General features: G+C 40.1%; 1 protein-coding gene across 1 annotated transcript in view; it reads right to left on the bottom strand.

Moving 5' to 3' along the window:
* Positions 1–13,505, bottom strand: part of gabra3 (gamma-aminobutyric acid type A receptor subunit alpha3) — a gene marked incomplete at its 3' end in the record, with an annotated part of 84,955 nt that overhangs the window by 9,913 nt on the left and 61,537 nt on the right. Inside the window, exons 5-7 of the mRNA XM_083986602.1 lie at positions 8,278–8,498; positions 3,207–3,289; positions 1,952–2,095 (exon numbers count right to left, since the gene is read on the bottom strand). Of these exons, the coding sequence (XP_083842728.1) occupies positions 1,952–2,095; positions 3,207–3,289; positions 8,278–8,498 (448 nt within the window). The remainder of the gene's footprint in view (positions 1–1,951; positions 2,096–3,206; positions 3,290–8,277; positions 8,499–13,505) is intronic.

The raw sequence follows: 13,505 nt of genomic DNA on the forward strand, positions 1-13,505 counted from the left end.
AATGAATGAGTAAAGTGAATCAAACTATAGGCATCATAAATAATTGAATAAATACATAATAATAAATAAATGAAAAATGTACCTGTTCATGTACCTAAAACCAAAAGATTGGGATGCACTTGTTTGATGCTCAAATGTCTATGAAAAAGGGGTACAAGGAAAAAGGAGACAAAAAAATAAAAAACCGGCCCACTGCCCTTTTTAAGAGAGTTCTCAACCAAAGTCGTATCTTTATGTATCAAATAGTCCCTCCCTGTTAGCACATTTCCTTGAGCTGAGATTTTGTCACTGGTGGCAGCAAATGGACAAATTCACAGTTCCCCTGGGCACCAGCTCTAGTTGCCATGTCTGTAATCTGTGTTGCAAAGATATGAGGAAAAAACAGCCTCTCATTCCCTGAGGTGTTTTTTTTTTGTCTGAGCAGATTCTAACCAGAGCTGAACTGGCTCAAATCCCCCATCTCCTTTGCTCAGTGTGCTCCATTAGCCCTAAAGTAAAAAAGTAAAAAATGAAAAATAAGAGATTCTCATTCATGAACCTAATAGTTACGACTCCATATTTTTGCTTAAAGTCAGACTGTTCTTGGTCATGTTTCTTCAAAATGCCTCTGAGATTCCCCAGGCTTCAGTTCAAACCACCAGACAGCACAACAAGAGAGATGGGCTCACGGAAAGTGTTCTCTGTGGAGTTATACAAGTGCTGTTATTTCAACAGCTTTCAACACTCTTCGCTTCCTGGGAAAACAGGTCGAGTGCCATCCAACAAAGTGGTTTCATGGTGTTTTGGTCTCCAAACACAACTGAAGTCAAACAGATCAGCAAGTCCATAGCTCACGTCCTGAAAAACGTGTGAGCAAACGGCTTCCCCACAGAGGTTAAATCTCTGAGAAATGGAAAGCTGGGGCAGCTCGGTTGTGAGATATGCACCCTTCCCTTTCAGTAATTACCTACTGCCCCATTGATGCAACCTTTTATCTTTAGCTTTGCAGTAATCACCTCTTCAGCACCTCATCCTGTCGTCGCACACTGTTTCCTATAGCTGGGGAATGATGTTGGGAATGTTTTATTGATGTTATTTAGATCTCTATTGAATAACATCACTTAAAATTTCACGTAAATGAGAAATGAGGTGGTGTAAGTCTTTTTTTTTTTTTTATGTTACCATGTAACCGCTGTGAATATTCTTTTTAAACTAGTGTATATCAGTACCCAGTACCTTACCTTGGTATTTCATCCCCTCAGGTTAAATTGCTATCATAAGCTTTATGTCCTTCAGTGGGGAGATAGAGAACAAGTGATGTGAAGTGATTGTGTGTGACAGATAAAAGGTTCTGCAACAGTGTTGACAAGGAGAATTTCAAATCACATGAATATGTAATCAAAAGTAGTGGCTGGCATATTTTTTCCTTTAACTCTGTGCCTATAAAATTGACTGTGGCTATAAGCCAAAATGGAATTGAAATAAGACATTCACCTCTGGCACACCTCTTCATATTATCTCCCTAAATATGCTGAATAGTTTCCCAAAAACTCATAAAAGTCATCATTTTTCTCGTTGGACCTAAATAATGCACACCGAATCGAAAATGACAGAAACTGTAGAATAGTGCAGACTGCTACTTTAGACCTAGAAGAGTGCCAGTACCGGTGTATATATAAACAGAAAAGAAGGCAGTTTAATTAACTACAAATTTTATGGAGTAAAACTAGAGTTTATATTTCAAATGCGTTTCCATCCCATGACACTCGCTTTGTTTCACTGCTTGCAGTATAGAATTTGTGTCCACTACAGTTGTCAAATTGCCGTGAATTTCTACTTGGCTGAGCAGCCTGTGCACACTGCAGCCATAAAGACTCGCAGTAACCAGATTTAACCTTTTCCCTGTCCGGACAAACCGACACTGATTTCATTTGAGGTAAACAGTCTGAGCAGAAGACGGCACATAGTCTACCTGTGCTGGAACTGATGGTTTCCTTGCCAATAACGTGTCCCAATAAGTCATACTGGTTTAGCCTGGAGCCGTCCTCCGCCACAGCGACAGACCTGTCGTCTCCTTGGGTCCACAGGTAGATCACCTCGTTATTGGTGTAAGCATCTGGGCAACAGAAAGATGGTTAGAAATAAAAAAAATAAAACGGTACCATGGATTAGAAATCGGTATGAGGCATTTTTTTTTATATGTCCACACTGCAAAACGGATCATTGTTTGCTAAAGCATAAAAAGTTGCTGTCATCTTCAGGGAATCAGGAGCTGAGCTAAGCACCATGTTGTTTTCAATGCAGTAGTGAGTGACAGAGTGATACTTAATGAGACACAGTGCAGTCAGTTATATATCTGATTTTCTACAGACTGGTGATTTCCTGACTTTTCATCTAGAACCATCATTTGTTCAGATTCTTTAAACCGACACTACAGTATGTAATGAAATATCTCAACCTGTTAAGAAAGATTGGCCTATAGTGCGAGATTGTTGAGCCTCAGACTTTAGTGCCATTACCAGGCCAGCATTTTCATACTTTGGTTTGTCACTGAACAGCTACAGAACTTATTATTTAGCCTCAGCTTTACTTTGTATTTAATGCAATAATTTACACGTTGCGTGCTAACACTCTTAAATTGGTAAACATTACTTGTTAAACCTCGGTACAGTACAACCTTACAGAGCTACTCGCGTGATTGTCATGAGGATTTGGGTAAATATGACTTTTCTTTACGACTCAGGTTTTACTTTACTTTAATTTCCTTAAAACTATCTTTGACAAAGCTATCTTTGACATTTCTGCATTGCTATTTGTTTTTACATAAACATAACATAAATGGCATCACTGACATCTGCAGTAAGACAATATTGGTCATAATGCTACAAACACATTTATCCATCCATAATGAGTAGCATGAACATATTTTCTGATTTAGCATGTTAATTACTTAATAAGTGTAGCAACATTACAACAACAGCAAAATTAGTCGGCCATGAGCTTGCAGTGAGGGTTCCCTCGATAAATACAAGACAAAAAAACATCTAAGTGTGACAGCTATCCTCTAGTTTCACATTCCAAAGTAAGAGTGCAGTTGGAGCCCTCTGAAGTTTTTCCAGGGCCGGAAAGGGGCTTGGCCCCCGCAGAGAACAGTCACCACAGTTAACTTTCTACAGTGTGATTTTTATATTAAACTCTGTTTTGCTTTACCATCTGGACTGACTTACAACTTCCAAACTTCAGAGGGCAGGCGTGTGCATCCATCGGGAAATCCTCCAGATGCATGGGGCATTCGGCATGAATGGTCAACCTGAGGGGTGGAGCGGGAGGTGGGGGGTGGGCAGAGGGAAAGGTTGGGATGGGCAGTATTTCACAGGTGAGACTGCAGTATAGTTGAGGCAGCTGTTAGGAACACATCATGACACAAAAGACAACATGGTATGCATATCTATATCTATCTATACAAAACTGAGAAGTGCCCTCCCTCTCCTCCTTGTTGCATCCTCTCCGCGGTACTGAGTGCTCAGCTGACCGACAACAAAGACAAAATCTCTTGAGAGCATGAGTTTATTTGATTTGTTGCCACTCTGTTAGTAAATAGAGAAATGGTGCACATTATGTCACTCATACATGTTTAATCAACATAGAGATTGAATCAAACAAAACTGCAGTGCATTAAGCTGGACCGAGTCGCTAAATGGATGGTTATTATACACTAACTCGGCTGCAACATTCATAGTCCATGCAACTGGGAAATCTGGGCAAGTAAATGTTGCTGAATGTAAATGCTTTCTCATTTGTAAAACATGTCATGCCAAATGAATGTAGCTTGATTATGCATCTACATAGCAGTTTCGTGCTTGTATTCACATATAGTATGTATTTTTTGCTCTAGAATGAGCTTGTCTTCAGTGAGGGACATAAAAACAGAGTAGGTTTAACCATTTGTAAAATTCATGGTGCAGAGTCAGTTTTCTGCAGCCACAGTATTCAAACCAAAAACCATCACAGACCACTTTTACACACAAACTTATTTTTTCTAATTAGCGCTTTGTCAAACACTTGCAACAACCCTGTGCGTCCATTGTTTTCCACCTTCTTGATTGCTCTCTGGTGCTGCCTCATTACTGATAAGTGTCTCAGTCACTACACAAATTAACACAGCACAACATAAATCAAATTTGAACAGTGCATCACTGCATATAATGTAGAGATGTTCCGATACCATTTTTTCCCTCTCATTACCGATTCTGATACTTGTGCTGTGGTTACTGGCCGATACTGAGTACTGATACCAGTGTGATATGGAAAAGAAATCAGTATAGTATATCAGTATAGTATATACGACTACACCTGCATGGTTGTGATATTATTATCATTGTTGTGCGGCCAGGTTCCGGTTAAACCCTTTGTAAAACATGAATGAACCTAGCAAATAAAAGCCATCTAACTTTCTTTTATTGCCTAGTTTGACAGTCAAACATGACTGAAAAATCTAGGAAGAAACAACAATTCCTTTTAAAAACTGCTCAAGTGCAGTCACAATGGGTGTTTTCACACATACTGGTGTGGACCAGAGGTGTGCACCAGATGTGAAAATGATGCATTGTTTCATTTCTTGGAGCGGATCGAGGTCCAGGCACATTCACATAACAAACCGACTGAGTTTGACTGTTATCGCCCCAAGACAACCCCATCAGTAGCCAGTTGCTGCTGATGGCTGTGAAGAGTGGCAAAGAACGGCAATACTGGTATCAGAATCGGAGCAACTCTAATCTAATGCAACAATTAAACTCACAGCAAATTGACAAAATTCATCTCATTGCTTGGCTGCACTGACACGCCAACAGAGACAAAGGCATAAACAAGAGAAAAGATCACAGACAACAGAATTAGAATAGCTTTGATCGAAGACAACAAGTCTAAAAGAAATACTTCTAAGAGTCTACAGCCAGCAGCTCTTTGAGGCTCGATTTAGACCCAGCAGTGCTTTCAGCTAAATGTTAACATGTTCATAATGACAGTGCTAGTTTTCTGAATGTTCAGCATGTTTAATATTTGTTTTGGTTAAAATGAGCTGCTGCTGATTCAAGTGTGGTTGAGTTTGATGGGAACTTCACATTTAATTTTACAAACATTATAAACAAATTGAAAATTCAACAGATTGGGGGATCAGATAAAGCAACCTGAGGGGAGTACCCAGTTCAATTCCTGGTCGGAAGGACCTTTCCTTTCTGTCATTTCTGGATTCTTTACATGATCTCAATCAAGTAAATCCTAAAAATTCCTAAAAAAGAGACTCTCCAATTTTACAAATCTCAGTGACACTAAATTAATATTCAGTTGATCATCACGGTCAGTAATATTAATTCCATGTGGACCCTAACTAAAATGTGCAGATTCTTTTTTTTGGCAATATAACATATAGGGCTGACCCAAAAAATCGAAGCTTCGTTTGTTGCCATGGTAATTGATCATGAAGTCCGTGATCGATTGTTCGATTGATAACGCACCCCCCCCGGCCCGTCGAAGCTTCGATTAAGATCGATTTTATGCCCGCCCGCGGAGCTTCGATTACCAAAAATAATCGGGTCAGCCCTAATAACATATAGATTTGGTGGTATATTAGTCCTCATTACTAACAGTTCGAAAAAGCAAGCTCACCAGTAGATTATGCACAGTATTTTATATAATGAATTTAGACTTTTATGTGCCAGATCCAACAATGTTTAACTTTTTGTTAAAGGTCCAGTGTGTAAAATGAGGGGAAAACCGCAACATCTAGTGTTCGGATTCTAGTTTGCAGCGCTCACTTACTCGCACTCACCCCTCCCCACCGGCAAAGTCACGGTAGGCTCAGAGGACAAAAAAATAGTGCGGAAATTAGAACTCAAAAACTTCTCCCTATTCTCTATCGACTAACTACCAACTCACTCCTCCTTCTTTCCTTCCGCCGCCTTCTTCATTGGTTTATTTGTGAACGCGAAACATGCTCTCTGACTGGCGGGATTTTCCGTTCAGGCTGCGGTACAAACATGGCGGTTCAAGATTGTGACACTCTAAAGCAAGACCCTTGCTATATGTGTATATATAAAATAATAATTATAAGGCTACGGAAACGTTATAGTTATTATACACTCATACAAATATAGTCATGGGTAGTATATTCAGATTTTGCCAATAAACCTTGACAGTTGCACACTGGACCAAGTCAGCATTTCGCCAGCTGTGGTTTCACAGAAGTGAGTGTTGTGCAGCATTTCAGTGGCTCACAAGCTAAGTTTTAGTTCAGGTGTGTGGGTTTTTGAATAAATACATTTTTCAACCAAAAATTTACTAAACATAAACCACTGCCTGTAATGAGAACATTTTAAATTTTTCATAACTTGATATTTTCGATCAGGGAGAGTGAATTGCAAACAGGACTGCAGCAGAACTGGCAGACAATACCAGCTCTCTCAATTCAAAAATAATGACGCAATCCTGCAGAGCTCTGGCCCTCACAGCATTTGTCAGTTCGGATGCTGGAGACGTGCTGATTAAATGGATTTACGCAGTTGTTCATTGAGGAGTGCCAATCAACCCAGGGTACTATGGTGATGTACTTCACATGAAACAGCCTACAAAAATAGATGGATTTATATTCTAAAGCCTAATACCTGTGAAGTGTGCTCAGGCAAACTTAAGTTATCAGTCACTCATTTGCAGTGTTACCAAGTGTCTCTAAAAATACTGCAAATTTTCATTCAGAGTCCTTCAACTCAACGGCCAATGCTGCGTAACCAAGGAAGGGTACAGCAAGTACTTATCCAAAACACACTTGAATAGTAGCCTTAGTATTTCTTATGGTATTTTTTCTACAGGCAGTTGAAATGACAGTAGTCAAAAGAATAATTTATAGCATTTAATACCATAAATAAACAGGATTTGAATTAATGGCAGTGATAAGTAATTCATACAGAAGCGCCAAACAGGATAGAGGCCTTTGTATCCTACTTTGCCTCCTCATACAATCTCTGTATCATCTTACCACACATTTACTTAGTTATGTAAACACAACTGTCCTTGTAATACTCCATTAGAGCTCATATGTCTTAGTTGGCCTTGGCAGAACTGCCACTGCATCAGATCCACTCATGTGGGACCACAGAATGAAAATGAACGCCTTCACTATTTCATTTTCACCCTTGAAAATCAATACTGACCTTGTGGATGGCCGTCATGAAAATATTTCTTTTTCAGGCCTTTCAAAGGCTCTGGTGAAAAGCTGTGGGGAAGGCTGATTGATTGACAGATTCAGTGATTGGAAACCAGTGAATTATTTTTGCTCTAGTCCCTTAGATAATAGTTTCGCTGTCTGTGTTGGTAGCTGGTGCTATTTACAGTGTACTTTAAGCATGATATCCACACACTGACAATCCTTTGATCAAGTGATAATTATTATCTGAGCTGTCTGTGTGTGAATCATGTGTGGGCCTGACTGACTGTAAGGCACTTATCTCGCACTCAGACTGATGAAATGATCAGAAACGATCCACATATCGGCTGCATCTGCTCCCTACAATTTAACTTTTAATCCCCTGAGTGCCACGATTATGACGTTGACATCTGTAGTTTTGAAGTGACAGGTCTCAACATGTCATGGATGAATTCCCTTGATGTTTTGGTGCAGATCTTCATTTTCCACAAAGGATGAACTCTGTGATAACTTTGATGGTCCCTTGGTGTTGTATCTACCACCATCCTCGAGCCAATATTTGAATTTGTCCATTACATCTCTTGTAGTCATCGATGATAGAGTTTGCCAACCTTCTTCTATGCTAATTATCTCTCACTATGTCAGATGCTGGTTCTGTCTTCCTCTTTAGTTTGGAGTTAGGTTCAGTCTGTTGATAGTTCAAGCTGTTACTCACAGCACATTACCATTGATTCTGTGGCGTTTATAATGTGAAGAATGGTATCTATGGTGCTTTCAGACGCCAGTAAGGGGAGCTCTTCTGCTAAAAGCTGTTGCTTTGGTGATTACAATAAATAAATGGTGCCAAGTTACAAATGTTCATGTGCTCAAAGTTAAACTATGATGGTTAACATGGAACATCATGTTGGCATTTTCTTTTGCACATTGTCATGATAATTTTACTATAGTAAATGTATATTATTATTTATATAGTGCCACACAACTAGACTCTATACTCTTAGTCATATTGCAGTGTGGCCTCATAGAGATGCTAGCATGGCAGTAGACTGTTGGACATGATAAATTAGGTGATAAAGTGACAGTGTTGACCGGGTTCTCACCTCATTGTGTAGAGAAGCGTCCCGTTGTCAACTAGTCGCAGCAGCTTGTTGGGAGTCGTCATGTTGTGGGCCACAGATTTCTTCCCGTTGTGAAAGAACGTATCAGGAGTCCAGATCTTACTGGCCAGGAGGTTGTTTAGAGGTAAAACTTGCATGGGCCCATCAAACTTAAGCCTCTCGTCCCGCCAACTCTGACGAAAGAAAACATCGATGGTGTACTCCTGAGGGCAAGAGGGTGCAAAGGATTAGATGGCAACAAGACAGTTTACAGAGATGGGACATGGTTATATCGAGCTTATACGTCAGGAATACTGGATCTTATCACAGCAGCTGTTTTGACTCGTCAAAGCAGGAAAAACACAGGTTTAAGTGACAACGGTATTGATGGCTGACTGACTTACTGACCTTATTGTATTAGAGACATACAGTACTGCATTAACGAGTGAAAATGTCTGCAGTCATAAAGGTCTGTTGTTCTGGTCCGAGTGCTTAGCTTGCTGCAACAGATTGACATCTAATAGATCTTTTGTTGTCACTCAGTTCAGTTCAGACAACCTTATTTATCCCAGAGGGCATTTCAGTTTGACAATCCACCACACTAGGGTCAGAACAACAACAAAAACACACCAATAGGCAAATTGTCTGGCTCGACCAGAAACTGCACACTGACCCCTGTTTGTCTCGCACAAGGGTCAGGCAAAAAAGGAAAATAAAAGCCAACCCCCAAATATGCTTATGGCTTTTTTCTTTCATCATAATAATAATAAAAAGTTATCTCATCATCACTTGTGGCAACATGTGACACGCTTCCAGTCAGTCATCATTTTAAATAACAGAAGCGCAGGTGTGTGTCCTGCTTCACCATCTGTTTACAAATACCTTGTACACATGTACACATTACACGACTGTGCACAGTGGTTATTGTAGAAGAACACATCGTGTCTTTTAATGTCATATAATTACTACTCTGGTAATAAAGTTGTTTTTCTTTCAAACTTGAAAGCAAAACCACGGATTGAGACACAAATGAGCTTAAGCGAAAAACCCTCTAATACATCTGTTTCATGTTTTATTAATATGCAACAAAGTCTTTGCGTGTTGTCACCAGCACATGAAAACCTAAATAAAATAAAATGAATGCAGGAAGTAGCCAGTCAAAAGGAATTTATTTCACATTATTCATTCAGTACGACTTGGTGTCCTAGCAACCGCCTCCCCTCATCAGCTCTGTACAGCGGCAGTGCAGTCTGTGTGCAGCTGTCTTAACAGACTGAGATAGGGGGAGGCTGCCTGTATCTCACACAACACTACACATTATTGGTGATCAATAAGAGCACAGTGCATGTGTTTTCTCTTTAATTGTTTTTGTGCTTTTGCTCATACAGTGCAGGGCTAACGAACTGCGCTGCTCGCCAGTCGGCTGAAACCGGCTGTTGTGAAAAACTGATAAAGTCATTTCTCAGCGGATTTAACAACAGGAAGCCATCATCCTCAGCAGGAGAGGTGTACAGCCTCCACTCAACACATCAACAGGGTTTCTCTAAACAGCACCGAATGGACGTCTGTTAATTGATGTGATTGACCTCCTGACGGAGTGCAGACCTACAGAACCATAAAACGATTACACTGCATCTGTCCTCGCAACAGTGCTCTTAATAAAGCCCACAGAGAGCTCCACAGTCAGACAAAAGCCAAGTGTGACAAAAGGTGTTCCCCTCCAACATTTGTTTTGTCAAAGTACACATCTCATTAAAAAAAAAAGTCTTCCTTTGTGCTCATTTTATCAGATTTAGTTTGGTCATGAATTAAATGCCAGTTTCAGACAATAAAGCACCCCTCTATTATGTAGCCAATTATGTTAATTATTTTACCGTTTTCTGAGCAGCACCAGGGTTCCTTTTGTACGCAGCGTGTTGTCGATGTGAACACACACTTGCACACTCAAAATGGCCAGTTTGAGTATTGGAGAACGCAGGCAACTAAAGACACACACTACACTGTGATTTATTGTCCAGTGTCCTGTGTGTCATCTACCAAAACTTCCCAGCAACAACTCCAAGACAGTTTATCCTATCCTGGCTGGCACAGAAAGATGTGGGCCCACTTAAATTTCCATCTCCACAGTTATCCTCATGTTTTGCACTTGATTTTCTTCCTGCTTTTTTTTCTTCATGAGATGCCAAATCTTACCAGTAATCAGTGTAAAACACCCAGTGACGAATAAAGGGACAATAGTGTGCTTGGCCCAGCTTGGCAACTCTGTCATTTGTTTGTTTTGGTTGGACATAAATCTCCTGTAAACACAGGGAATGAATTTGAAGATGTGGAAAAGCATAGTCAATCTCTACGTAAGGCCAAATGGCACAATCAGTTTGAATGCCAGCTGGTTTTCCTCCAGGGACGGAGTGATTGATTTCTCCTTGACAGAGGAGACAGAGTGGAACTTGAACCCAGCAGTAGATTACAAACGTCTTTTTTATAGCAGTAAGGATCATGAATGGAGTTAGTGTAGCAAACAACTGTAATTTAAAAGACATTTAAAAACGCATTCGTGGCACCTAAATGACAGTGTTACAAGCAGATTTATGAATATACAATCACCCTTCACACATATAATACAGATCCCTTTATGTGCCTGCCTTATGCCATTTTTTGGCAACCTGCCTTTATTGGAGAGCAAAGGATAGAGACTCAGAATATGTGGAGAGAGAAATAGAGGCATGATGGACTATAGCAGTCTCTGGGTGGATTAGTAGTGGGACATTTCTGATAATTTGTTTGTCTTGCTAATACACTCCTACATGTGGTTTCAACTCTACAGCAGCTAAAATATTGAACAATATCCATTCAATATTCAAAGACTTTAATTGAAGAGTGTTAGATTTGTATTCATTTATTTATTTTTTACAAATTTCTACAAGGGTCTAGAAGAAAAACACAACATTTTAATGATTTAAGCCAATCAGCTATACTTGCGTGAAAAGCCAGAACATGCAAATCTACAGCATTTTTTGCTTGACATTTGACTTCAAAGCTGCTAAAATCAATATTTATGCAATAACCAATGATTGAAAGACGTGTGTATTGTGAAAGGGGTTGCTCTTTGTGTCAGACCCACTCAGTTATGACCTGACTCTGCAGTCCCTTATAAAGCTACAAAGCTATGACAAACCTGCATTAACATCAATTCATGCAGGATTAAAGGGACAACGAGGAGTTTCTATTTGGTTACTTAATGTGGATGAATCTACGCTACCCACACGTTAATGGGCCCATTTTCGATAAATATATCGTTATGTCTCTATCGTTATTTTGTTATTATTAGTGGTGGCGGAAATGCTGGTCGAGCCGACCAGCGTTTCTTTACTTTCGGTTTCGTGGCGAGTCATGAGAATAACGCTGCCGAATCGTCGTTTATGGTTGGAACTACGACTGTATGTGATCGTCTTCGAACCTCTGACTTTATTTTTTTTTAACCTTTATTTAACCAGGCGAAAAATCATTAAGAACAGGTTCTTATTTGCTTTAATTCTTGATGAATGAAAACATGAGTCCGTCTTGCGCGGTCAAAGAATTTCACGGTGCGCGGAGGCTCATAAATGTAGTGTGAAGTAGTGCTGCACGATTTGATAAAAATGTGCGATTGCGATTATGGTGGAAAATATTGCGATTTGCGATTGCGATTACGATATTGTAAATTAATGCTGTAAGGAGTCTATTTGCTTGATTATCAAGCACAGCACAGGAAATAACCATATTTTAGGAGTGTATTTCTCAAATAATAAATAAGTGTTTCCTTACAGTATCTTTGTATTAAATAAAAATAGGTAACTTTTTGTGCAGTTTCATAGTCTACTGCGATGCCATCATTTATTACAATGCCTTTCTCCCCCCTCCCTCCTCTCACAGCACACAGGTAGGACACAGAGACAGACAGACACACACACACACGCACGCACGCGCACACACACAACGGAGGAGACGAGAGGAGACGGCAAATGAGTGTGGCTGTTACCGTAAAATAAAAAGAAAAAAGACAGTTAAAAGAAAACCAAACACCGAAGCTTTCTGGTCGTTCGCCCCAACAGACATATACCTCCTCGTTTTTTAAATGCACTGCACATGTTGCGGAGGAAAACACAGTTCGCTCCGTGACGCTAAAGCTCCACACCTGCTGTAATCACGGGGAGACGGTCCTGCAGCACACGGAGCGCTGTCTGCCAGCTGGGTAGTCACGTGATCAGACCTGCTGGTCACATGACTACTGACGGAGTCTGCTATGCTGCACACATTAGCGGCTCTGCTCCACACACTACAGGAGTTAAAGTCCCGTTTACAGGCTCACGCGGTCGCACATTTATGTACTTTAAATCGCCAATCGCACTCTTTCGTGCGATTACGTAATCGCACGGCGTGACATCGCGATTGCGATTGCGATTAGATTAATCGTGCAGCACTAGTGTGAAGACACTTCGCTTTCCAAAACTCCTCGTTGTCCCTTTAAGAGATTTTTGATCTCCATATTTATATCTATGAAAATTCTGTTGATGCACCAATCACCATGTATGGACACTGTACCAATGATATAATTTCCTGTTAAAGGATAATAAAGTATCTTAACAATATGTAAAGTATCTTAACATATCATTCATCAATGGGGTTTACTTCAAAATCCAATTTACCCCAAACTTACTGCAACTAGCTAGAAAACAAGAGGGCTGCAGTCAACAGTGTCGTTCTCACAGTGCAGATACAGCAAAATTGAGACAAATTAAAACCATTTCTCGCTTTATTTGAATCTGTTTCATAATGATGTAGAAGTTAGACTCACTGTCCTATATGTCACAACAAAATTTGCCTCTAGTGTTTTGAAGTCGAGGTTAATTACTGAACACTTTGAGTAAATACTTTGCGACTGTCACAGCAGCGCCTCACAAGAGGAGAACACACAGACAGATAAAATCAGGGGCTTATAAAACAAGCAAAAGAACAAGCATGTTGGCACACAAAGAAATGTCTTCTTAGCTAACATCTCAGCACTGGAGGGAACCAGCCAATAGCATAGCTGCAGGAGTGAGAGAATGATGAGAGCAAAGGAAATGAGCGGAAAATGATAGGACCGGCGGATAAGGTGGCAGTTAAGGTAGGATGTACGGGAGACTGGGCTAAATGAGTCTAGACATTAAAAAATGACACAGTGTCTGGTTCCCTGAAAATGGCAGGAAGGT

This window comes from Trachurus trachurus, assembly GCF_905171665.1.
Source record: "Trachurus trachurus genome assembly, chromosome: 14".
NCBI lineage: Eukaryota > Metazoa > Chordata > Actinopteri > Carangiformes > Carangidae > Trachurus > Trachurus trachurus.